This window comes from Lolium rigidum, chromosome 5 (assembly GCF_022539505.1).
Source record: "Lolium rigidum isolate FL_2022 chromosome 5, APGP_CSIRO_Lrig_0.1, whole genome shotgun sequence".
In the NCBI taxonomy this organism is placed as follows: domain Eukaryota; kingdom Viridiplantae; phylum Streptophyta; class Magnoliopsida; order Poales; family Poaceae; genus Lolium; species Lolium rigidum.
Genome location: NC_061512.1, coordinates 225,128,596 through 225,151,606, shown reverse-complemented (window position 1 = coordinate 225,151,606; position 23,011 = coordinate 225,128,596). Strand labels below are relative to the sequence as shown.

The following is a 23,011-nucleotide window of genomic DNA, read 5'->3' as shown; positions in this document are numbered from 1 at the left end:
CTGTTACTATCGATAAACTCTTGCGAGCAAGTCTGTTTCCAGGTGCAGCTGAATTGACAACTCCGCTGTTAAGGCTTTCAAGTATTCTTTGTCTCCCCTTGTGTCGAATCAATAAATTGAGTTTTACTTCCCGCGAAGACTGTTGCGATCCCCTATACTTGTGGGTCATTAATGGGCCAATCCGTAGATTACGCTGTTATCCATGTTGGGTAAAACAGTTCCTCATTGTATCCTCCTATCGTGTATACACCTCCGTAAACAACTCGCGATGCTCCACACCCTGAAGAGACGACCATGAATGGAGCGTAGTTGTGTACATTAAAAACCTAATAAGTAGATAACCTGCAAGAGAGAAGAATCATTATCATTAAAAACCTTATCATTTATACATAGCCAAAGCAACCAAATAACGGCAATCGCTCTCACCTAATAAGTAGCTTAAACCTATTGTCCGCACCCTTAAGCCAATTTCCAAAAATATTCGTAATTCTACGTGGTGGATATAAGGTAGAACCTATCTGGATGATTAATTGACAATGTATATAGCAAAATTGCATTGTAAGAAAAGATATTTAATGGTCTCGTCGTGATTACAGAAGACGCATTTCTTGCTTCCATGCCAATTGCATTTTGCAAGGTTATCATTCGTTAAGATTACACCTCGATGAAGATACCACACGAAAACCTTAGTTTTAGAGGATCTTCATCCACCAAATTTTCTTATTATTATCAAGTGGCACCACTGAATCAAGTAAAGCTTTGTACATAGAATCTACAAGGAATTTTCCACTATGATGAAGATTCTACTAAAACTCATCAGATCCCTGTGTGAGATGGACATAATCCAGACGCTGAAGCAAAGCACTCCAAGATGTTAGCATTGGATCTCGTTTGAACATCATATGTGGTGGTAAAATTTCCATCACATGAGCCTCGTTTCAGCTTTGTGACAAATGATATTATACAATGCATGATATTGTTCGTGTAGCGTGGCGTTACCAATCCATTTATCTTCTCAGAACCTTATCTCTGAGCGACATTTAATTAAGAGCGAACCATATGAGAAGATGAATTTCTTCGTTGCCATAAGCCCAGAAGTACAAGTCACCCAATTTTCACAGAACCTGTGAGATAATGCAAGTGAGCCTACATACTTTCTCTTTAGGAGAGGTTGCCACATCCCTTCTTCCCTACGTAGCTTGAAAAGCTAGTTACCTAGGAGGGTGCTGGTCTTGACTTAAACGGAATGAATCCCAAGCCCCCTTGGTCATTAGGGCGGCAAACCACATTCTACTTATTCAGTTAATTTTTTTCCACTATCCTCTTGCCTAAAGAATCTTGATTAAAAATAATCCAACCGTTTCAGGACTCCTTTTAGAAGTTGGAAAAAGGATATCAAATACAATACTATGTTACTTAGTACTGAGTTAATAAGAACCAGTCTTCCTCCCAAGGACAACAGTTTATCTATCCAGCTAGTTAATCTTAATTGTAGGCATTCCTCTGCCAATTTCCATTCGAAATTCGGAAGTCATCGATAATGAATCGGAATACCTAAATATCTAATAGAAAAATATCCTTGAGCACACCCAAATGACTCAACATACTGATCGACCTGATGTGTGCCTCGCCGAAACAATACAACTCGCTATTATGAAAATTAATTTTAAAACTCAATAATTGCTTGAAATATAACAAAGTTAACTTCAGGATTATGAGCCTTTTCGATGTCATCTTAGGAATGTTTTCCACTTTCCCAAGGCTAGGCTTCGAGAAAATTCTAGGTCCGCCTGCCAGTTCCTGACACCCAGTGTGTATTGAAGCACACTATCTATGTTTTTTCTTAAAGTTTGTAGTTGACAAGTAGCAAGTGCCTAATATTATTTTGTTGAGGGCCTACCTGGATGGCTGGGGCCTGATGCTCTCCGTCGGTAGCCATGGAGGATTCATGGACCGGTGGCGGCCTCCGCCCCTAGTGACGGTTTGGTGGTGGTACACATGATCCGCGCTGCCGTCCTCTTCCCTGGTGATCCGACAGGAGGGACTAGCGGCGTGGGGGCTGCTAGTCTTGTTTTCTTTTTTGTGGCGGTCCTCGGGTTTCTCGCAAGCGAAGATGAAGATCTACCGGATCTCAATTTGCCTTGATCTGACTGGAGAGATGAGTTCCGGAAAGCTCCGCTGGCGAATAGAACCGTGCATCTTTTGCCTGAAGTTTGCTGGATCGGGTGGTATTCGGTCGCGCGCACCCATGTTTTTATTCCGACCGTTTGGTTCCAGAGGGAGCGGCGCGAAGCTCTATTCTGTGTGGACATCAAGTGACTTTTTGGTCCATGGTGAAGTCAGAAGAAGGAATATCACGAAGGCTGGATTGGTGGACTGGCTAAAGGAGGTTCGAGTCTCCGTGATGTTGAGGAATTTTCTTGGTGTTCCGGGCTCCGCAGCAGTGGTATGCATATGGGGGCGACAACACAGGTGAAGTTCAGAGTTTTACCTCTAAGGGTGAAAACTCAAGGTCTAGCTTTAACTGGTTGTGCCTGGCAATGACCTTGTTGAAGGCATTGTTTTGAGAGTGGGGACTATCTTCAGGGTGAAAACCTAAGACCTTTGGTCGGGCGACGACGGCGCTGGTGCACTGTTCCCTTCTTGGAGGTGTCGCTTTTGGAGAGTTTGTATTTCAGGTGTTGTCACGGTGGTGGTTGTATTGTTGTTGCTAGATCTGGAATGCTGTAGCGGGACTTTTATTTCTTAGTTTTCTTTACTCTTTTTTGACTGTGTTTATCCGTTCTGCCACTAAGGTGGAACGTTATTACAGAGACTAAGTGTAATTAGTATCTTTTGATATTAATATAGGAGTATTTCCTTTATCTAAAAAAATAGATGCTGCCCTTCACGATAAACTTCTTTCGAGACAACGTTACATATAGATGCTAGAGCAACCCAGCGCGTCATGGCAGTGCGGCGGGCGTCATATGAGTGTTTTTAAACTCGACGCGTCATCCCTTACCTCTGCACGACGCAACAGAGATTGCCCCAAATCATGATCGACCAGGGAGGTATTAACCCATGGACAGGCGCGAGCACGACCATATAGCTAATCAAATTATAAACTTTTTGCTCTTGTAATCTACGTCTAATCCTCCTCGGAGCTGCCGATTGATGGATCCTAGGATGACGAAGACACGGTTCCTACGAAAAGGAGAATCCACGTACGTTATACATCGTGCTGGAAAAAGGAGAGGAAACTTCTATCCGATACACTGCCTCGATATATAATCAGTTTACATGAACACGGTCGCCACTTGGTCAGCGATGACCTGTATTATAGTATCACGGCTTAGTGAGACGGTTGGATGTTAGGAATTGTATTGCGCAACTCCACGGGCCACGCTTCACGTGATCATAGTGTGTACGTACCTGACGCGATGGCACGACGTCGATGATTTTAGTGTTGGCCGGTCCAATTAGAGGGAGTACACATGGCGCAGAGGAACATGTGTGAGCTTAATCAGGCTAGATAAGAAGAGGGTCAGCATGTAACATTTTTTAGAATGTGAAAGAAAGAGTAGTCTGGACGGAACTGGGACGTGAGAGCAGCCAGGAGAGGCCATCAGAACGCGGCGGCCACAAGGTCATCTAGGGTTCCATTCTCTTCGTCGACGATGCTACTGGTTTTAGGGTTTTGGAGGTGTGACGGATCACGGCCCCTATCTGATAGGGAATTTCCGTTTTTTATTTAGCTTGTTTTTCACTATTTTTTAGAAGACGGCGGCTACAACTTAAAATCAGAATAAAGTCCCCTCGCTTCGGTGGTCCGTCTAGCACTGGTGAAGTACGCATAGAATCGTGTAGCCAGCGATCTCTCGGGATTTGACGGTTCTCTTATTCATTGGTGAGGTTTCATGTCACTCTCTTCCGATCTTCATTGGCGACGGTTGCTGCTCTGGTGCGTTGGTCTTTTAGACCTACCACATATATCTACTAAAGTAAGCAGCTCACTTTCTTCGCTAGGTGGTCCAAATATCTATCTATAATTTCTGTTAATTTTTAGATTATTTATACAACCTTTAATAAATAATAGATATTAATAGATCCGTGGATTTTTTATAAAAAAACATTTTTTACAACGTGAAGATGCCATGGAATTTCAGATCGAACAAAGAAGATGATTAACAAGGTCAACGATACCAAACAGGCGACCCGGATTTCGTGCACGTAGGTAGGGTTGCTCTAGGATCGCCTCACGTGGTGTCACATGCGGAGAACAAGACTTTGCATCACAAAAGAGTGAAAAAAATGTATTAATACAGAAACCGCCCCTTCTTTGCATAGTCTAATAATGATCTGTGATTACTTGCGTAGCTCGACTTGTTCCATTCATCGAAAGCCGCGTCTTTCTCGGCCCCGACTGATTATTCCCTTTCTTTTGGCCTGACATGGAACCGGATCCTCGCTAATCTGGCCGACAAACAGGGGATTAAGCTAATGCCGAATAGACCCGATTATTATATATAATATCGTTCAGAAGAGCTGGAGAAGCAACCTGCCTGAGGACAGGACGAGGAAGAGCACTCTGCTTCTGCAATTGCAGTGCAGTGCACTCCTCCTTTCGATGCAAATAAACAGGGGAAGTTTACTTCAGCTCAATCATCCGGTTTGGCCTGGAAATTTGAGTTCGGACGTCCAAAAGTGGTCGTGAGCGTTTGTTTGCGTCGCTCCGCGGATATATTTTGTCCGCGGGTCCGTTTGCGTCTGGGTGTGCTCCCACCGGGATGATCCATTTTTTGAATTGCAACATAGTTAAAAATATTCAAAGTAGTACATAGAAATGCATAAAAACTATACAAAGTAGATCTATAGGCCTAGACTACTTGCTTCCCGGCGGGCCGGCACCGTCGTTGCGTCGCTCCGTCGTCTGCTTCTCCGCCGTCTCCCGCGCGGCCGCTATGGCTCGGTGCCAATGCACCACCTTACTCTCACCCGCCACGTCAGCTTTTTTGCCCACTCTCACCCCACTCTCACCCCACGGTGCCAGTGCACAGGCTATAGTGTCACCTCTCACTTCTCTCTCCTCTCCTCCACATCACTATTTCTTTTTTAGATTAAGTTTATTTCACTCGATTTTTTGTAGACATTCAAAATAATGCAAAGAAATTATTTTATTCAACTAAAAATATTACGGATTACATAATAATTAATAAAAGTACATAATAAATAAAAATTCTACTCCTCTTCCTCTTCCTCTTCTTCCTGCTGCTCCTCCTCGTCCTCATCATCTTCCAGACCAAGCTCTTTTTCGCACATCTTGATCGCCTTCGCATGTTTGCGTTTTTCTGCTTCGGTCATGTCGTCGGTTGATCGGTCTTTCATTTTGTTCCATTGCTTGAATAGCTTAGCCTTCACTAAACCCTTCATCATGTTCCTCATGGCGAAGGATTTGCATCCTACCTCACTGCTTGATGAGGTTGCCTTCCCCTTCCTCCTTGCACTACGTACCGCGGCCTTGGCTCTATCGCGACCCGGTGGACGCTCCTCCTCCGTAGTCGCGTCGCCAGAGCTGTACTCACCAGAAACTCCCAGACGGCTTCTCTTCGATGTGGAATCGGTTCCACTACCAGGACCATGTTGTCCTTTCCACTTCGCTTCATTGCGAACAGCTTCCCACCAGTGGTGCCGTCTGAACGGGTGAGTCACTCTTTTGTCTGCGGCGTACCTCTCCATTGCCGCCTTCATGACCATATCATCGTCTGCTCCACTCTGACGTAACCCTGATTCTTGGATGTAGTATCCATTGAACATGGACACCTCCTTGTTGTAGGCGTTCCAATGATCCTTCAGTTGCTTGGAGGTCCGACGACGGGCAGGCTCGGAGGTAGAGTTGAAGGTTTCAGCTATCTGACCCAAAAAACTCGTGCCGGTCTTGCAATTACCGGCGACAGAGTCCTTGGAGTTAAAAATCCAAGCATGCACCTACACCGACATAGATATTGTAAGTGAAAAATCGAAGCAAGAACCAACCCCGAAATAAATATGTGATGGGTAAGTATAGTACCAGTTTTTCCTCTTCCGCAGCTGTCCTGTCAAGCCTCTTTGGACGCGGTGGCACGATTGTTTCCACGGCATTGGACTCGGAGCTTGGTGCAGTGGCTTCTGGAGGTGCTGGAGGGTACGGACCATATGGCGCGTACGGATACGGAGGTGGAGGGTATGAACCGTACGAAGGTGGTAGGTAAGGAGGTACAGTGGTACTCCCGCTACCTGTAGGAGGTGGTTGGGGGTATGGATACGGAGGTGGAGGGTATGAACCATATGGCGCCGGAGGTGGAGCGTATGCCCCATATGGCCCCGGAGCGGGTGTGCCGGTGGGGTATAAAACTCGAGGAAGCGGCGAAGAACCGGCATTGGTGCGACGATGTGACGGAGAGAGACCATCTAGGTCTATTGGTGACCCGTCCTGAATCAGATCCGTGAACGTGGTCATATCTGGTGGAGTCCAACCGGACATGGTGAAGAAGATTTGAGAGAGGGAAGGTGATGAATGGAGATGAAATGGGTGTGGAGTGAGTGAAACATATGGGGGGTATTTATAGGGTTTTTTGAACCAGCAACGGCTAGGTGACGTGGACGAATCGCGTCGCGCCACGTTAGCTAGCCGTTAGCCACTCCCGCCCCACTCTCGCCTGCTCTCGCCCGCCTCTCGCCCGCATATCGCCCGCCTATCGCCCCACTCTCGCCCGCCCTATCGCCCGCCACGCTCTCGCCCCACCCCGCCATCGCGCCGCCCCGCCTCTCGCCCCGCTCTCGCCTCGCTCTCGCCGCTAACGCGGGAAGTAGCCGGGCGGCAGCGGGCGCTACCGCCGGGCGCCCCCGCCGTCGCCCCTCACTCCTGTCCCGCCCCACTCCCGCCCGCCTCCCGCCCCGCCACGGGCGATAGCGCCCCCGCTATCGACCCCGTTGGCACCAGCCTGAGGACAGGACGAGGAAGAGCACTCTGCTTCTGCAATTGCAGTGCAGTGCACTCCTCCTTTCGATGCAAATAAACAGGGGAAGTTTACTTCAGCTCAATCATCCGGTTTGGCCTGGAAATTTGAGTTCGGACGTTCAAAAGTGGTCGCGAGCGTTCGTTTGCGTCGCTCCGCGGATATATTTTGTCCGCGCGTCCGTTTGCGTCTGGGTGTGCTCCCACCGGGTGACCCATTTTTTGAATTGCAACATAGTTAAAAACATTCAAAGTAGTACATAGAAATGCATAAAAATTATACAAAGTAGATCTATAGGCCTAGACTACTTGCTTCCCGGTGGGCCGGCACCGTCGTTGCGTCGCTCCGTCGTCTGCTTCTCCGCCGTCTCCCGCGCGGCCGCTATGGCTCGGTGCGCCGCCGTGTCCTGGCTGAGTGCCTGCTCCAGCCTCGCGTTGGCAGCGTCGTCCTTGAGCGTCTCGAAAGACTCGAGGATGGCCCTCTGCTCCGCCGCCTTCTCCTCCGGCGTCGGCGCATCAGGCTCATCGGAGGACCAAGATATCTCCGAGTCGGAGTCCTCGCTGCGGCCGGCGGCCGCCAGCCTGCGCCGTTCCGGCCTCGGCGTCCAACGCCGCGTGGCCCGCAAGCTCCTCTCGTGCTTCCTTCTCGCTCGGCCCGGGGCCGCGGCGTCCCCGGCCGGGTGGAGGAGGTCGGTCTTGTCTTTGGAGTCGAACTCGTCGTCGGAGCTCGAGGCCGGAGGAGGTGGAGTGGGAGGTCAAGGTGGAGGTGGAGGCGCGGCAGCCTGGCCGCGTCCGGCGCTGCTCATGGCGGATCCGCTAGGGCTGAGCGGAAGCGGCTAGGTTTAGTGAGGAGGAGATGAGATGCTCGCGCCCCTATTTATATAGGTCGGAGACAGGGCGACGACCGCGCCACGCGGGGCATCGCCATTACTACGCGCGGCACGCGAGACTTCGCCATTAACGCGGCCGCAAACTGCCGAAGCGACGCCTCGGTGCCAGTACTGGCGGAGAAGACGCATCGACGCTCGCGGAAGCCGAGACAGCCATTAACGCGGCCCTGCAAAGGATGCATCGCGCTGCCCAGAAGTAATGCCGCGGAAGACGAAGCAGTTGTGCCGCTGCCAGGCGGGCCCGTGCGAGGACCGAGCGGACATTTTCCGCGACCGCCGAGCGTCCGCCGAGACGCAAACCTGGCGCATATTTGGACCAGGTTTGCGTCTCCTCGGACGGCCCGGTCACTTTGCGTCGCGCCGCTGGAGATGGTGCACGACGCATTTTCGGTCACGGCGGACACAAACCTTGTCGCGGTGGAGATGCCCTGATGAGCATTATAAAAGTGCGGCCAAATGATTGATTAGCCCAACGCATCGTGGGTTTGGATTGAGGTGGAGCCAGTATCTGCAGTGGACTGGTTCTGGCTGACAGGACCACACAAGGCAGGCAGCAGCAAGCTGGGCAAAAGCGATGTGCATGCACCTGCACCACGGTACTGCTTACTGACAGGAACGGTGCAGCGCAATGCACAACGAATGATACTCTGCTCCGATCTCATCCCGAGAACGAGCGATCATGGCAGTTTGGACCTTGCGACGGTGCAGCGGAATCTGCAAGGACCCTGAGCTGTTGAGCACTCCCGGTTCAGCATCTGTCCAGCGTCTCTCTGTCAGAGCTGCAAAGAGAGATTGGAGATCAAGTGAAGCTGGAGCACTGACCCATCGTTCACAGGTTTGGCACATGTTGTCCTCGGCTCCTGGCGCTGATCAGTCTGGAGGTTCTGGGTTTGGCGTTTGTTGGGTCACGGTTCCAAACCTGGCTGTGTTTCTGCATCCATTTTTTTTCCTCGTGCAGATCTTGAGGTGTCTCTCTCAGTCTCAGGTGTTCAGTTTGCTGAGTTCTTTGTCCTAAATGCCCCTTTTCAAAACTTTGCATCATTTTTGGCCCCTTTAAAAAAATTAATACTTCTATGGCTCTTTTTAGTCATGCTATGCAAGATGGCTAAGAGCATCTCCACTCATCTCCCCGACGAGGCCCCCGGCGAGCGTTTTTTTCCATCCGGACGGCGTAATTCGGCCCCAGTCGCGCCCCCGGTTCCTCGTTTTCGTCCGGATTTGGGCCTAAATTCATCCGGCGATCCCACGCCATCCCCGGCCCCCCGGGGAGCGCTCGGGGACTCCGGACGAAAGGAAAGCGCGGGAAACACCGAGGAAACTTCCCGCGCGTCTGGTGGCCCCAACTTGTCGGCGAGAGAAACCGATCGTCGTCCTCATCGCATCGTCTTCCGCGCGGCGTAAAAGCTCGCCGCCGGTCCGCATTCGCCGGCCACGCGGCGAGTTAATGTCGTCGTCTTCCGCGCACGCATCGTCTTCCGCGCGCACTAAAGTACTGCCGCCGGTCAGCTCGCCGCGGACGCGTCGCATTCCGCGCGTCATTAATCACCCGCGCCAGCCGCGCCTATATACGCCGGTCCGCTCGCCGCGAGGCGTACCCCGTGCTCCACTCTCCCTCCACTCTTCCTCTACTCTCCCGATGGCGTTCTACGACGACGACGGCGCAGCCAACAACGGCTTCCCCGCCGGTCGCTCCACGCGTGGGAGGGGCACCTCCTCCGCCGGGCGGGGTACCCCGCCCGCCGGACACGAGGCCTCCCGGCGGCGGGTGGCGGCTTAGTGCTGGCGGCGTACCAATCCCGCCGCCGCCTCGGGGCCACGCCCTCGACGTCGCCATCGAGGAGGCGCGGATGACCTTGACGGACGAGGAACGCGCCGAACCACGCCACCACCCCGACAACTACACGGCGTGGAACTCGTACTTCTGCGGCGGTGGGAGCGGGAGCTCGCCTCCTACGACGGCCCGCCGCCTCCGCCTCCGCGCAACAACGCCGCGGGCCGCCGACGTTGGTGGAGCGCGCGAGAAGGACGCTGGCGAACGTCCTCGCGCACATCGAGGGCGGAAACTACCCGGTGCTCACGATGCCCCCTCCATCGAGGGCATCGGCGAGCCGCCGCCGGGGAAACATCTGGCAGCCACGGCGAATGGCTACCAGTTCGTCATCTTCCGGATCGGCGCCGAGGTCATCCTTCGCGCCGGTGAAGAGGGAGGAGGCGACGTCGCCTTCGACGCCGGTGCGCGTCAAGAAGGAGCCAGCGTCTCCGCCGCCGACCAGAGGGCGCAGCAGCGGCGCCCTCGTCATCCGCGACCAACCCTCCCAGCCAGGGCGGAAGAGGAAGGCGCCGAAAAAGGAGGACGCCGCGGCCGCCGCCGTAAACAGGCTCGCCGAGGAGGAGGCGAAGCGCACGGAGGACGCCGCCGTGGCGGAGGCGATCGCCAGGTCGCTCAACGACCTGGTGCCCGCCGACAACGCCCTCCCCGAGGACGCCGCCCTTGCGTGGTCCGAGCAAGGCCGGGAGCGCGAGGAGGAGGAGCAGCGGCCGGCGGCCGCCGGACCCGGCCGCCGCACGCCGACTCGCCGTCCGCGCCTCCCGCGCCCGCTCCAACCGCCGCCGACGACGCCGCGCGCTACCGCCGTCTGCGCGACGCCTCCATCCGGCGTCGTTGTCCCCGTCGTCGACCTCGAGTCCTCGGACGACGAATGGTACAAGCCATCCCCGGGGTGGGAGACGCCGGCCGGGGCGGCCGCCGCGGCCGCGCCGCCGAGGGCGCCGAAGGTCGAGGACGACGGCTCCGACGACGGCGGCGACGACTACACGGTGTTCTACCGCCGTTTGGGCATGTAGAGCGCCGTGTTTTAGAATTAGCATTTGAATTCCCCTAGCCGAATTCGAAATATAGTCGAATTCGGCCTCTATGTATGAACTCCGCCCGTTTTAGTCTAAATATCATTAAATTTAGTCTATATTCGCCCGAATTTAGCCGAAGTTTATCAACTTTCCGTTTTTCAAACTCGCACCGTCGTCTTCGCCTGGGCACGCGGCTGGGAAACTAGTCCTCCCCACGCCAAATCTTCCTCCAATCCGGACGAAAATTTCGCCGGATTTGGGCGTGGGGAGGGCCAACGAGTGGGGATGCTCTAAACTGAATTGGAGGTCAGGCCACTTTGGTTTGCAAGGTTGTTCAGAATCTATGCTAAAAATGACTTAAGTCATTTGAATCTAGCCATATCAAATGACGTGACCTACCTGTATTCTTACCCAAAGGGTGTAAACATTCTCAGATGGCCCAAAATTTTTGTAAACATGCCAACCTAAATGGTGTGATCTAGCTGTTTTTTTTTGGCCGAAAAACGGCTAAGTCATTTCAGTCTAGCCAACCAACGTGGCGTGACCTCCACTGCAGTTTAGCCATTCCACATGGCATGACAAAAAAGGGCCACATAAGTTTAAAAGTTCTTGGAAGGGTTAAAAGTGATCTAAAATTTTAAGAAAGGCCATTTAGGAGAAACAACTCTCAGTTTGCTTGGTCGGTCTGAATACGGTTTCGTTTGGCACAGTTGCTCTGTCGGTTTCTATGCGCATGGATCTGTGTATCTGCCGCCCCGCTTCGTCAGTGTCTGTGCATTCTTGGTGAACCAAGAACACTTGCCATTTCATCTCCATGCAAAACTGGCATAGACCAGGAAATGGGTATGGAACTGCTAGTTGATTGTCCGATAACTTCAGTCCACCGGTCCAAAGACCTGTTTTTATTTTTTATTACTTTCGGGACTGTTTGTGCTCCTACGATTATTGATGGACCGTGGATTTTCCAACAACTTCCTCTGAATTTGATAGCAACAACTTCCAGCTTCTCTGTTGGAGGTGCATTGCAGGATATCAAGGTTCAGACCTATCTCAGTTCCGCATTATATCACAAGGATGCACATGACTGTACAGATCAGCTTGCAACACCAATTCCTTTTCAAGCACAAGAATATGGCACGGGCGCGTGGGAAGTGTGAAAACTAGATATTAGAATAGTATAATGCCGCATCCACCTCTGTGTAGAAATTTAAATTTAAATTACTATAACGTTTATTGGCTCATGGGATGGAGGAGTGTTGCCGAATTTCAGTTCTACCCAGGGGTTGTCCACACCAGAGCTAGCTGTAAAGAATGAACACATGACTACAGGTACATTACTGATGCTGTGGTATTTCAAGTGCAGTATGATGACCACACCAACTTAAACATCATTCACAGGAGTTGTTACTACACACATAAGTATACAATCAGCACAGGAGCACATCATTGCTATATCCTTCCCACATACAAAAAATATGGTCCTATTAAACCCGGTGCTGAAAAAGTTGGCACCCTCGGCAACACCTTGCATGTTCTGGACCCTGAAAAAATACATTCAGATGTCAGGTCTCGAAACCAGAATATAATTGGTACTAACTAATCCATCTATGCTACTTTAAATCCCTCATGGCCCAAACAATGGCTAGAACTAATATACTTGGGCCTTCAACAACTTCACTTCAGCAACTCAGTTAATTGTTCACCGTAAAAAAAGTTAATTGTTCAAACAAAAGGTCATTAGGTTAACGCACTGCAGCGTGATTTATGGCATCCGCATATTTTGATATAGACTGAAATAAGATGCGTTCTAAAAGTGGAGTTCATGTCATCATGAATGACACATCACAGCCTTGATAGCACCGGGGGAATTATATATTGCATAAACTGAGATGGTTTATAACTTGCAACAATTATGCCCTAGTTTGGAACACTTAAATTCTTCCTGGTTCCTGCAGGAAATGAACTGTTCATGTAAATGGAAAATCCAACAAAATTCAACTGAAACTCCCGCAGCCTTACTAACTGTTATCGCTATAGATTCATACTTGTACTCAGTCCTGCATTTCATCAGAAGGATGCACATGACTGCAGAGACAAACTTCCAATTAAACACCAAGTTCTTTCAAAAACATAAGAACATGGCGTGGGTGCCTAAGAAGTTGGAAACCAATATATCAAGATAGAACAATGTCGCATCCACCCGCGTGTAAAAATTCAAATTTGAATTACCATGAGGTTCATCGGGCACGTGGGATGGATGATCCTGCTACATTTAAAAGGGTCTGAGGTTGAATCATATTATTTTGATTTCAATTTGTTTTGTTATTTCAATGCAAAAGGATGAAAGAAATATTGTCTTCTTAGAATGAAAAACGGGGCTTTTTATTTTATTTTCAATACCTGTTTAGTTTTAGGGGGTTCTATATCTCTAATCGAATAAATTGACTCCACATTGGCATTTTACTGGCAGCTAGAGCGGTTGCGGGATTTTAGTTCTACCCGAGGGCTTTCCACATCAGAACAGGACATGATGAATGAACACATGACTACAGGGGCATATTGATGCAGTGGCGTTTCAAATGTAGTATGATGTCCGCACCAACTTAAGCATCATTTGCAGGAGTTAGTAAACACATAAGTATACAATCAGCACAGGAGCACATCATTGCTATATCCTTTCCACTTACAATAAATATGATCCTATTAAACCCGATGCTGAAAAAGTTGGCACCCTTGGCCGTACCTTGCATGTTCTTGAATCTGAAAAAATACATTCAGATATCAGGTCTATCAACCAGAATATAGTTGGTACAGCCTAACCCATCTATGCAACTGCTAATCCCTGATGGCCCAAACAATTGCTATAACTGATGTACTTCGGCCTTCAACAACTTCACTTCAGCAATTCAGTTAATTTTCTAAACAAAAGGTCAATACGACGTAATGGAGGTGGTTAAGCGCGTCGGCATGTGGTGATATACACTGAAATGACAAGCGGTTAAAAAAGGAGTTCATGTCATCATGAATCACACATCACAGCCTTCATAGCAACGGGTGGTATTTTAGATTGCAAGAACTGAGGATGGTTAAAGACTTGTAACTATTATGCCCTAGTTTGGAACACCTTAATTCTTCCCAGTTCCTGCAGGAAATGAAATGTTTCATGCAAAGGGAAAATCCAACAAAATTCAACTGAAACTCCTGCAGCCGTACTAACTGCTGTCACTAAATTTTCTAACTAGCGCTAGGAAAGAATCTACATGTTTACATGTAGGATTAAATTTCAGAAGATGGCTAGAGTTTTGTACAACCTAAATCGAAAGATTGAAAATTTGCATGAGTGAAATGGTTTTGCTAGGGAGACGCTCTTTATTCAGTCAGAGAGGTCTGGTGTGGCAATGCCTCTTGAAGCAGTTGCTGAACATACTAGAGCTTAAATTTGAAATACTGAAGTAGTGGGCCAATACAGCAGAATACTGAACATATACCATCTAGGATTAAGGTTCAGAAGATGGCTAGAGAGTTTTCTGCAACCTAAATGGAAGAAGAAATAGTGAAATACATTAGATGTCTGAAATAGTTTTGTCAGGGAAACAGCTTTTGATTAAGGGATCAGGTGGCAATGCCTCTTGAAGTAGTTGGTGAACATATACAACTAGAACATAAATTGGAAAGACTAGTAGTTGGTCAATACAGCAGCAGACTCAACATACTATGTAGCGTTCATGTATGTCAGCGTGTGGAATACCTCAGTAAGCAGCAGGACTGTCGTCGAGCTGGCTCTCATCTTCTATCTCCACCTCCAGGATTTCCTGCCCAAATATTGCCAAATCAAGAACCTTGTCACGAATTCAACTCTGCCATGTATTGCCGGCCTGGAGGAAGAAGAGCTCACCGGTATACGGTTCTTGAGGTAATTGCCGATCCGCGCGACGACGGTAGCGCGGGTGTGCCAGAACTTGCCCTTGAGGCGGAGCTTCACGAACGGCCCGTCCAGCTCCGCCAGATCAACTTGCCCTGGCACCATTGACGAAGAGGAGAAGCATATCAGCAACTGGTATCAGCAGTGAGTGGATTGAATCGGTTTGGATTTCACCTGTCATGCCCACCGAGGTATCAAACAGCTGGGCCAGCTGAAGTATAGTGCAGAAAACCAACAATGGCGTCAGTTAGAGGCTGGCGTCGCGAGTCACGAATCAAGATAGCTGTGTGATCAGAAAGGAAAGGGGTGAAGGGATGGGGTTCTTCTTGCCTCGGCTTTGGCGTCTTCGATGGCCTGCCGGACGTTGTCCTCGGTGAGGTCGAGGTCGAGCGACGCGGTGATGCCTGCCGCGCGACACCGCCGGCGCCCGTACCGTAGGCTACGGCGGCTGTTTCCGGTTAAAGTCCTGAGAGAAGGAAAACGATAGCCGGAAGAATCTGAGCGGAGAGACGACGCGGCGGCGGAGGCGGAGAGGCGAGGGGGGAACACGGCGAGGCGGGCGTGGATGGCGACGAACGCCATTGCCGTTGCGGATGTGGAGAGCAGACGCTGCCGGGTGGGGCCTCCTTATCTTTTCAAGTGAGAGGCAGGAATTTTACAAGAAAATCCTTTTGGATATATACCACTTTAAAAGTTCCAATTTCAAAAAGTATGCTGCTTACAATTTTAATCAAAGTCAAACTTTATAAAATTTAACCAACTATATGGAAAATTATTTTTTAAACATAAGGGTTATAGAAATGTAGCCCGGCAGGGAACCAAACCAAGTTCAAGTACAACTCAACACCGCACTCGGAAATGAAGTCTCGAACACCGATCCCCTTTTTTTTTACACAAATACAGTGGGAAAGGTCCTCACTGTGTCATTTTATATATTGCTATAAAATTTCATATGTACATGTTGGTGATCAAGTCCTTCATAAAATATCTAACCAATCTTGCATGCCCTCTTTCAGGCTTGGTTTAACTCTATGTCTAATGTTGGCAATAGATTCTCTAAAAAAAGAGTAACACCTCTCTGGATCTCTAGTTTCCTCATCAAAGATGATGGAATTTCTTTAGTTCCAAATACTCCAGCAACCTGCTATCATGGTCTCCTTGAAAAACTTATTGAGGGATCTATACTTGACTTCGACTATCATGTCAATAATATCCAGTTCAGTATTCCATTCTTCACCAATTCTCCACCAGAAATTTTGGCTGAAGTCACATTGAAAAAAGAGATGTATCATGCTTTCAGGTGCTTCATCATCACATAAAACACATCTCCGATTTTCCACAAAGAAATTCTTTCTCAGCATTTGTACTTTGGTATTCAGTCGGTCTTGAATCAGGAGCCAGAAGATTTTTTTTATTTGTTTAGGTAAGCATGCTGATTTCCAAATCCATTTAAAAGGCGGGGGTGCAGCAGGTGCATTTATCAATGCCATATATGCCTTTTTGGTTGAATATTTGTCACCTCCCCATGGGAAAATCCATTTATCATGTTCATTTGAAATCTACACTCAAACTGTTTAGGTATTGTGCTAGTTCATCAAATTGTTGTGTAGCAATCATAGACAGAGGTAGGTTTAACATATTGAATATATTTATTGATGTTATCTTTTTGGCGAATGAAAATAGATGTGGAAATTCTTCCTTCAAAGCTGTATTCTTTCACTTGTCATGCCACATCAGGACACTACTGCCCATTACCAGGAGTACATGTTATGATCTGTTTGAAATCAACAATCAATGAGGTACAGTCACGCCACAAGAATGATCCTCTAGTAGAATTTACCAATGGTAAAGTTCCATTTTGGTAGTAAGCTTGCCATATCAAATTGACCCATAGAATGTTATGGTGATTATAGAACTTATATAAATTCTTCATGTTTAGTGCTTTATTCTGCTCTCTTCAATCCAGTACTCCAAGCCCACCAGAACATTTTGGTAGACGATCTTTTCTCGAGCTCGCCAAACACTTACCATTTTTGTTTATGTCTTTCCCATGCCAAATAATTGTCTACTTGCTTTCTGTATATGATCCAAATTTATATTATGTACTTTAATGGCACACATTGCATGATTGGGCATGGCAGAGATAACAACTTTAATAGTAACAAGTCTGGCACTGTATGACATCATATTTTAAAGCCCAGATAATCTTTTATCCACTTTGCAAATCATAGGCATTAAATCATCTACTCTTGATCTAGTAGTACCCATGGGAAGTCCCAAATATGTGAATGAGAGTGATTCTCTTTTGCAACCAAAATGATTGGCCAACTCCTGACATCTCTCTGTACTCATATATTGTAAGCATAGAAGATTTGTGATAGTTAATCTCAGCCCATTGGATATAGAGAAATTCAGTAGGATTTCTTTTAGACTAGTAACATTGATCCCCTAATCAGTGAACTCAAATCACACGACAGACATCAGCATAAGCCCAATACAAAATAAGCCCGGAAGCGGGTCGAATATGTAGTGAAAGCACACTAAGCTCCAGCCATCACGTGTAGCCGCCTGACCGCGTCCAGCGCCTCGTCTAGCATTGCCATGTCCCTCCGTCTGACCAGAACCCTCCAGGACTGCATGTAAAGCATCATATGGTAGAAAGTGTTAGTCAGGTTACCAATTGCTTTTCCTTCGATAGTCAGTTTAGTTTTAAAGTTCCAAAGGGACCAACTCATGACCACAATGGTAAACCAAACTAAACTATGAAGGGAACCTGAAATGCCCAAGGAAAGTGTCATATGAGTATCTAAAAAAAAAGTAAAGATGAAGAATGAAATATGGCAAAATTATCAATATCTATAATATGAAATGTATAGTATGAAAACAATATATATTCACCATTATTAATAACATCGATTTCATATTATAAAAGTAGATATATTTTGTTATATAATTGGTCATACTTTACAAATTTGAATTTGACCATATATTATATGCAACATATTTTGGGATGAAGGGAGTATGGGATAAAAATTTGCCACTCGTTTTCGGTCCGAGTTTAGAACAGAGAGAGAACCACAATTGAGATAAAAAAATGCTCCATCAAAAAAATCTTCCCTTGCCAATCATTGCGCCCTTCCGGCTTCCCAGGGGTCTATCCCATGAACATCGCACCGGACTAATGCTCGATGACAGAGTCTTTCACGAGGCGGTGTCGTCGTTAGAACATCCCATATAACTAAGAGGATAAGAAAGCTGTAGAGTACGTTTGTGTCCAGCTCCAAGTGATCCTTCAACCTGGATATATGAAAAGAACTCTGAGCTAATGCTCTACACCAAGAGGTGCATTTAGCGTTTCACCCATGTCAAACGTTTTGCACAATAATGGTATGCTACCAAATGCTATGATGGTGTATATATAACAATTATTGAATCAAAAGACTTAAATCTCAACACTGATTCAAAGACACCAAGACACGAGACATGTACAAGTGCAGGAGCCTCAACCTCAATACAATTGTCCAAGCCTCACACAAACCACCTAATGTACAATGAAGGTAGATGACTATAAGCGCTGATATTGAATGCTGATGCTGGTTCATATTTGTAACAACAGTACTGTCCCTATAATGGTAGAAGCAGATTTCAACTTAATTAGAGGTCCGCATGAGAAAAATAATGATAACTATAATGCTCATTGGCCTTTTATTTTCAATGCTATTGTTGAGAGTCTAAATTTGAGGGAAATTATTCTTTCCGGTAGATATACTTGTGCAAGCCGCCGTGAGAACCCAACATATGAAAAACTAGACCGTATTCTAGCAAGTGTAGATTGGGAGCAAAAGTTCCCATTGGTAACTGTGAGAGCGTTACCTAGAACTGGATCAGATCATACACCAATGCTTATTAACTCAGGTGAACATGATCACCTAGAAAATAAAGCTGTGTTTTCCTTTGAGCTATCGTGGCTTCGAGAGGATGGTTTTGTTAAAATGATTAAAATAGAATGGAATTTATTTGTTAAAGGAAATAGTCCGATAGAGGTCTGGCAAAATAAGATAAAACACTTGAGATGCTTCATCAAAGGATGGGCACGTCATAGAAGTGGTTTATATAGAAAAGAGAAAGAAATACTCCTGGCTATTATATATGAGTTAGACTTCAAAGTTGAAACATGCCCTCTTAACATATTCGAATGTGGAATTCGAGAGATGCAAATGATAAGTTGACAAAATTAGAAGGGAAGAAGAATCAAAATGTGCTCAAAGGACAAAAGTTAAACATTTGTAAGAAGGGGGAAATAACACAAAATATGTTCACCTTATTGCAAATGGAAGGTTTATAAAAAAGAAAAATTTACAATTAGAACAAGATGAGGGGACAATAATAGGGGATGAAAATCTGAAAGTATATATCTCCGAATTTTATAAGAAAATATTTGGTGCGCCGGTGCTAGATAGTTTCTCTATGTGTAAAAAAATTATTTCAAACATTCTGCAGATTTCTACCGCAGAAAATGAGATTCTCACCACGTCCTTCAAGGAGGAGGAGGTTTTTGAGGCGATATCTCAAATGGAACATAACAAGGCTCCGAGACCAAACAGGTTCCCAGCCGAGTTCTATAATTTTTTTTGGAGTGTGATTAAAGATGACCTTATGGCGATGTTTTGTACAATTGCAACAAGGAGAGTTGCCATTGTATAAACTAAACTTGTGGGTGATCACAGTTTTGCCAAAAAAGGAGGAATACAACAATACAGACCCATATGTCTTCTTAATGTGAGTTTTAAAATATTCACTAAGGTAGCCCCATCATAGAGATAGCTCACAAAGTAATTAAACCTACTCAAACTGCTTTCACGTCGGGTCGACACATCCTACAGGGGGTAGTCGTGCTACATGAAACCATCCACGAGCTTCATATGAAGAAGATGGATGTGATGATGTTTAAATAAGATTTTGAAAAGGCTTACAACAAAGTGAAGTGGTCTTTTTCTACAACAGTCTCTACGAGTGAAAGGTTTTGATCAGAAGTGATGTGATCTAATTACAAACTTCATTCAAGGAGGGTTAGTCGGAGTTAAATTCAATGACGACATTGGCCATTATTTCCAAAAAACAGGGGCTGCGCCAAGGCGATCCCCTCTCTCCACTTCTCTTTAATATTATTGCAGACATGCTAGCTATCTTAATCTCAAGAGCGAAAGAGGTGGGAATATTGGAGGCCTTATTCCTCATCTCGTTGAGGGTGGGGTTTCTATCTTGAAGTACACCGATGATACTATTCTTTTCATGGAGCATGACCTAGAGAAGGCCATCAACATGAAGTTGATTTTAAGTATCTTTGTGTCTGGTTTGAAAATAAATTTCCACAAAAGCCAAATTTTCTACTTTGGCAAGGTCAAAAGAATTAGAGTCTCAGTACAAAAACATTTTCGGATGTCAAGTTGGTTCTTTACCGTTTAAATATTTAGGTATTCAGATCCACTATAGGAGGTGGCTCAATAAGGAATGGAACCATTTGAGAACCAGTTTGAAAAGAAACTGGGGTGCTAGCAAGGAACACTACTATCATATGGGGGGACAAGTTTGTCCTTATTAATTCCGGTCTCACAAGTCTACCTATGTATATGCTATCGTTCTTGAAAATTCCCAAAGAGGTTTTGAAAAGATTGGATTTCTAGCGGTCTCATTTTTTTGGCAAAGTGACCAACACAAACGAAAATACCAATTAACCAAGTAGAATATTATTTCTCGGCTCAAAGATCAAGGGGACTGGGAATTGAGGTGCTAGATATAAAAAAAATGTTTGTTAAGAAAATGGCTTTTCAAATTTCTTAATGAAGAGGGAGTTTGGCAGGAATTATTGCAAAATAAGTATCTAACTAACAAAACGCTATCAGAAGTGACGGAAAGACCCTCGGATTCTTAGTTCTGTCTGGGGCTTATGAGAGTTAAGAAAGATTTCTTTGAGAGGGGATCTTTCTTTGTAGGAAATGGTCAATCCACTAGGTTTTGGGAAGACACATGGTTGGGTGAAATGCCTTTAGCAGATCAATATTCCTTGTTGTACACTATCGTGCGTCAAAGGAATGCTTTGGTAGCCGAGGTATTAGCAAATAGCCCTCTGAATATAGAGTTTAGATGGATACTTTTTGAACCTAGATGGATAGCTTGGTTGCATTTGGTTCAGCGACTCATGGTCGTCAATTTAAATACCGAGGAAGACAATTGGAAACTTACTACCTAAGGAGTCTTCTCTGTTAAATCAATATATGTTGAGTTTATGAAATGGACAGATGGTCTATCTTAAAAAGTATATTTGAAAGTTAAAGGTGCCACTAAAAATGGCTACAAAAAATCAATGTATTTATGAATGGATACACGATCTTCATGGTTCCTACATAGAAAAATTATTCTTATAAAAGATAATATGTCAAAATGTAATTGGGATGGCTTTTTGTGACCATGAGGAGTTGATCAACCATTTGTTCTTTGAATGTCCCGTTGCTCGTCTTGTTTGGAGAGTGATACATTTTACTTTCAATATTACACCACCAGCAAATTGTATGAATATGTTCGGAAATTGGTTGAATGGGGTAGATAAAGATACTAAAGCGCGAATTCGAGCAGGAACTTGTGCTATAGTGTGGTCTTTGTGGAATTGTAGAAATGATATGATTTTTAACAAAAAAAGGTACCGCCCATTTTCTACAAGTTATCCATATGAATACTCATTGGATCCATGAGTGGTCGTTCCTGCTTCCGGAGGCGCAACATGCGCAAATGGATACTGGGTGTACCGGTGTGGAGATGGGTGCACGAAATATCTTCAATCAAGATGGTTGGTAGCTTTCTAGACGACTACAAAATGCATAGGCGACTTGTATTGATTTTATTCCGTTGGTTGATTTTTATGTACACTTTATGTGATCCACAGGACGTAAAACTACGAACCACTAAAATGTGCAATAGAAAGTTGTGTGCATCTATTGATGCAAAGGCTGCGGTCATCCCCGTTTCGAAAAAAAAGATGACTATAACCGGATCTCGAATGTCTAGATGATGTGTCGCACCAAAACGTCCAACTTACTTCCTATACACAGCCTAGGCTAGGCCAATGGGTTTGTATAGAGTCGGCCCAACTGAACTAAGAGTTAATGTGATGGACTATAAATACTACTTCATCACCTCTCTTTAGGGTTATACAGAGTTTAGACATGATAGATTTACAACTCTTCGAGACCCATGACCTCTAATAAAAACCCCAATTAACTAAATACCTTCTCCTAGGAGATGACTAACCCCTCCTAGTTCTTTATTTCCTCTTTGTATTATGTCAAATCAATTAGAAATTTTGTATACTTCAGATCTTTCTCCAAAGGATATCACATTTACTTGTGTTTTTGGAAGTTGGTTATTGAGATGACTTCATTAGTATCCTTCCAATTCGTGAAGATCGCAGGCTGTCCCTTCTCACATGGTTATTCATATGTGGAAGATTAAGTAGGGACATAAACACACAATGGTAAAGTAATGAAGAAGACCAAAAAAAATGAGAAATTAATTTAATGGGGTCCACCACATGTTTTTATGAGAATGATAAATATAGATGACATGGCTAGGGTTAAGATATTACGCTTTGCTAAAACTTATTTCGTAATGTTTGTCACGTGGCTCCCATTGAACAAAGAACCCTCCAGTTTCGTGTCATAAACAGCTTGAGTTGGAAGCAATTGTTGACAAAATAAATTTGAGTAACCTCAAACCAATCATTAACAACAGTGAGTGAAGCGATATCGATAGTTGTTACCCAATGTGGAGGAACCAAGGTTTTTTTTCTCGCCCGGAATCTCCGAAATTTCGGCGGAAACCGTAAATACCGCTAACCCCCGAGAAATGTATATACCGAGCAAAAAAATTCGGATACATTTGAATTTAAAGTCGAGTATTAGGTGAAATAGGAAGCGTATGGCATTTGTTCATAACATCAAGCCTGGCGTGGTGGTTTGATACACCGAACACTTCATCAGGTCCTGAGTTCGAGGATTCAGACACGCACAAATATCTCCTTTTATCTAGATAAACAGCTTTTTGTGTAAAAAATTAGAAAACAAGGGGGAACCACGATTCGACCACGCGACCTGTTGCTAGTCGATGGGAAGGCCCTACCGCTGCGTTGCATGCTGAGTACGGTTAGTTCACGCCAGAAATTTATTAGTTTAATGCCAGAATTTTGAATTCAAAATTTGTTTGAAAAAACTCGGTCGAGAAAAACCCGAGATTTCCGAGAATTCGCGGTAACCGTTTTTTCCGGTCCCCTCCGGTAAAAAAAGCTACCGAGAAAAAAACCTTGGGAGGAACACATATTTCATT

General features: G+C 45.8%; 1 protein-coding gene across 3 annotated transcripts; it reads right to left on the bottom strand.

Annotated features, from left to right (window-relative positions):
* Positions 1-12,018: 12,018 nt before the first annotated feature.
* LOC124657900 lies at positions 12,019-15,250 on the bottom strand. 3 transcript variants are annotated; one of them, XR_006988919.1, is made up of 6 exons: positions 14,966-15,247; positions 14,810-14,846; positions 14,609-14,730; positions 14,462-14,525; positions 13,401-13,473; positions 12,019-12,254 (listed from the first exon to the last, which is right to left on the bottom strand). XR_006988919.1 is itself a non-coding variant. In XM_047196378.1 (6 exons), exons 1-4 carry the CDS (start codon positions 15,215-15,217, stop codon positions 14,463-14,465), a joined length of 474 nt encoding a protein of 157 aa, XP_047052334.1. In that variant the 5' UTR covers positions 15,218-15,250; the 3' UTR covers positions 12,019-12,254; positions 13,457-13,473; position 14,462. The 3 variants fall into 3 exon arrangements, 2 of the variants coding, with proteins under 2 accessions (XP_047052334.1, XP_047052333.1); XM_047196378.1 differs by having other exon boundaries at positions 13,457-13,473; positions 14,966-15,250; XM_047196377.1 differs by lacking the exon at positions 12,019-12,254 and having other exon boundaries at positions 13,320-13,473.
* Between the last annotated feature and the right edge of the window lie 7,761 nt (positions 15,251-23,011).

Bases quoted from the DNA above. Each gene is read 5' to 3' on its own strand.
- LOC124657900 (XM_047196378.1), bottom strand. From the start codon at position 15,217: ATGGCGTTCGTCGCCATCCACGCCCGCCTCGCCGTGTTCCCCCCTCGC. The intron at 14,731-14,809 runs GTGAAATCCAAA...CAATGGTGCCAG, and splicing joins TACCTCGGTGGGCATGACAG to GGCAAGTTGATCTGGCGGAG. The intron at 14,526-14,608 runs GTGAGCTCTTCT...ATATTTGGGCAG, and splicing joins ACCTCAAGAACCGTATACCG to GAAATCCTGGAGGTGGAGAT.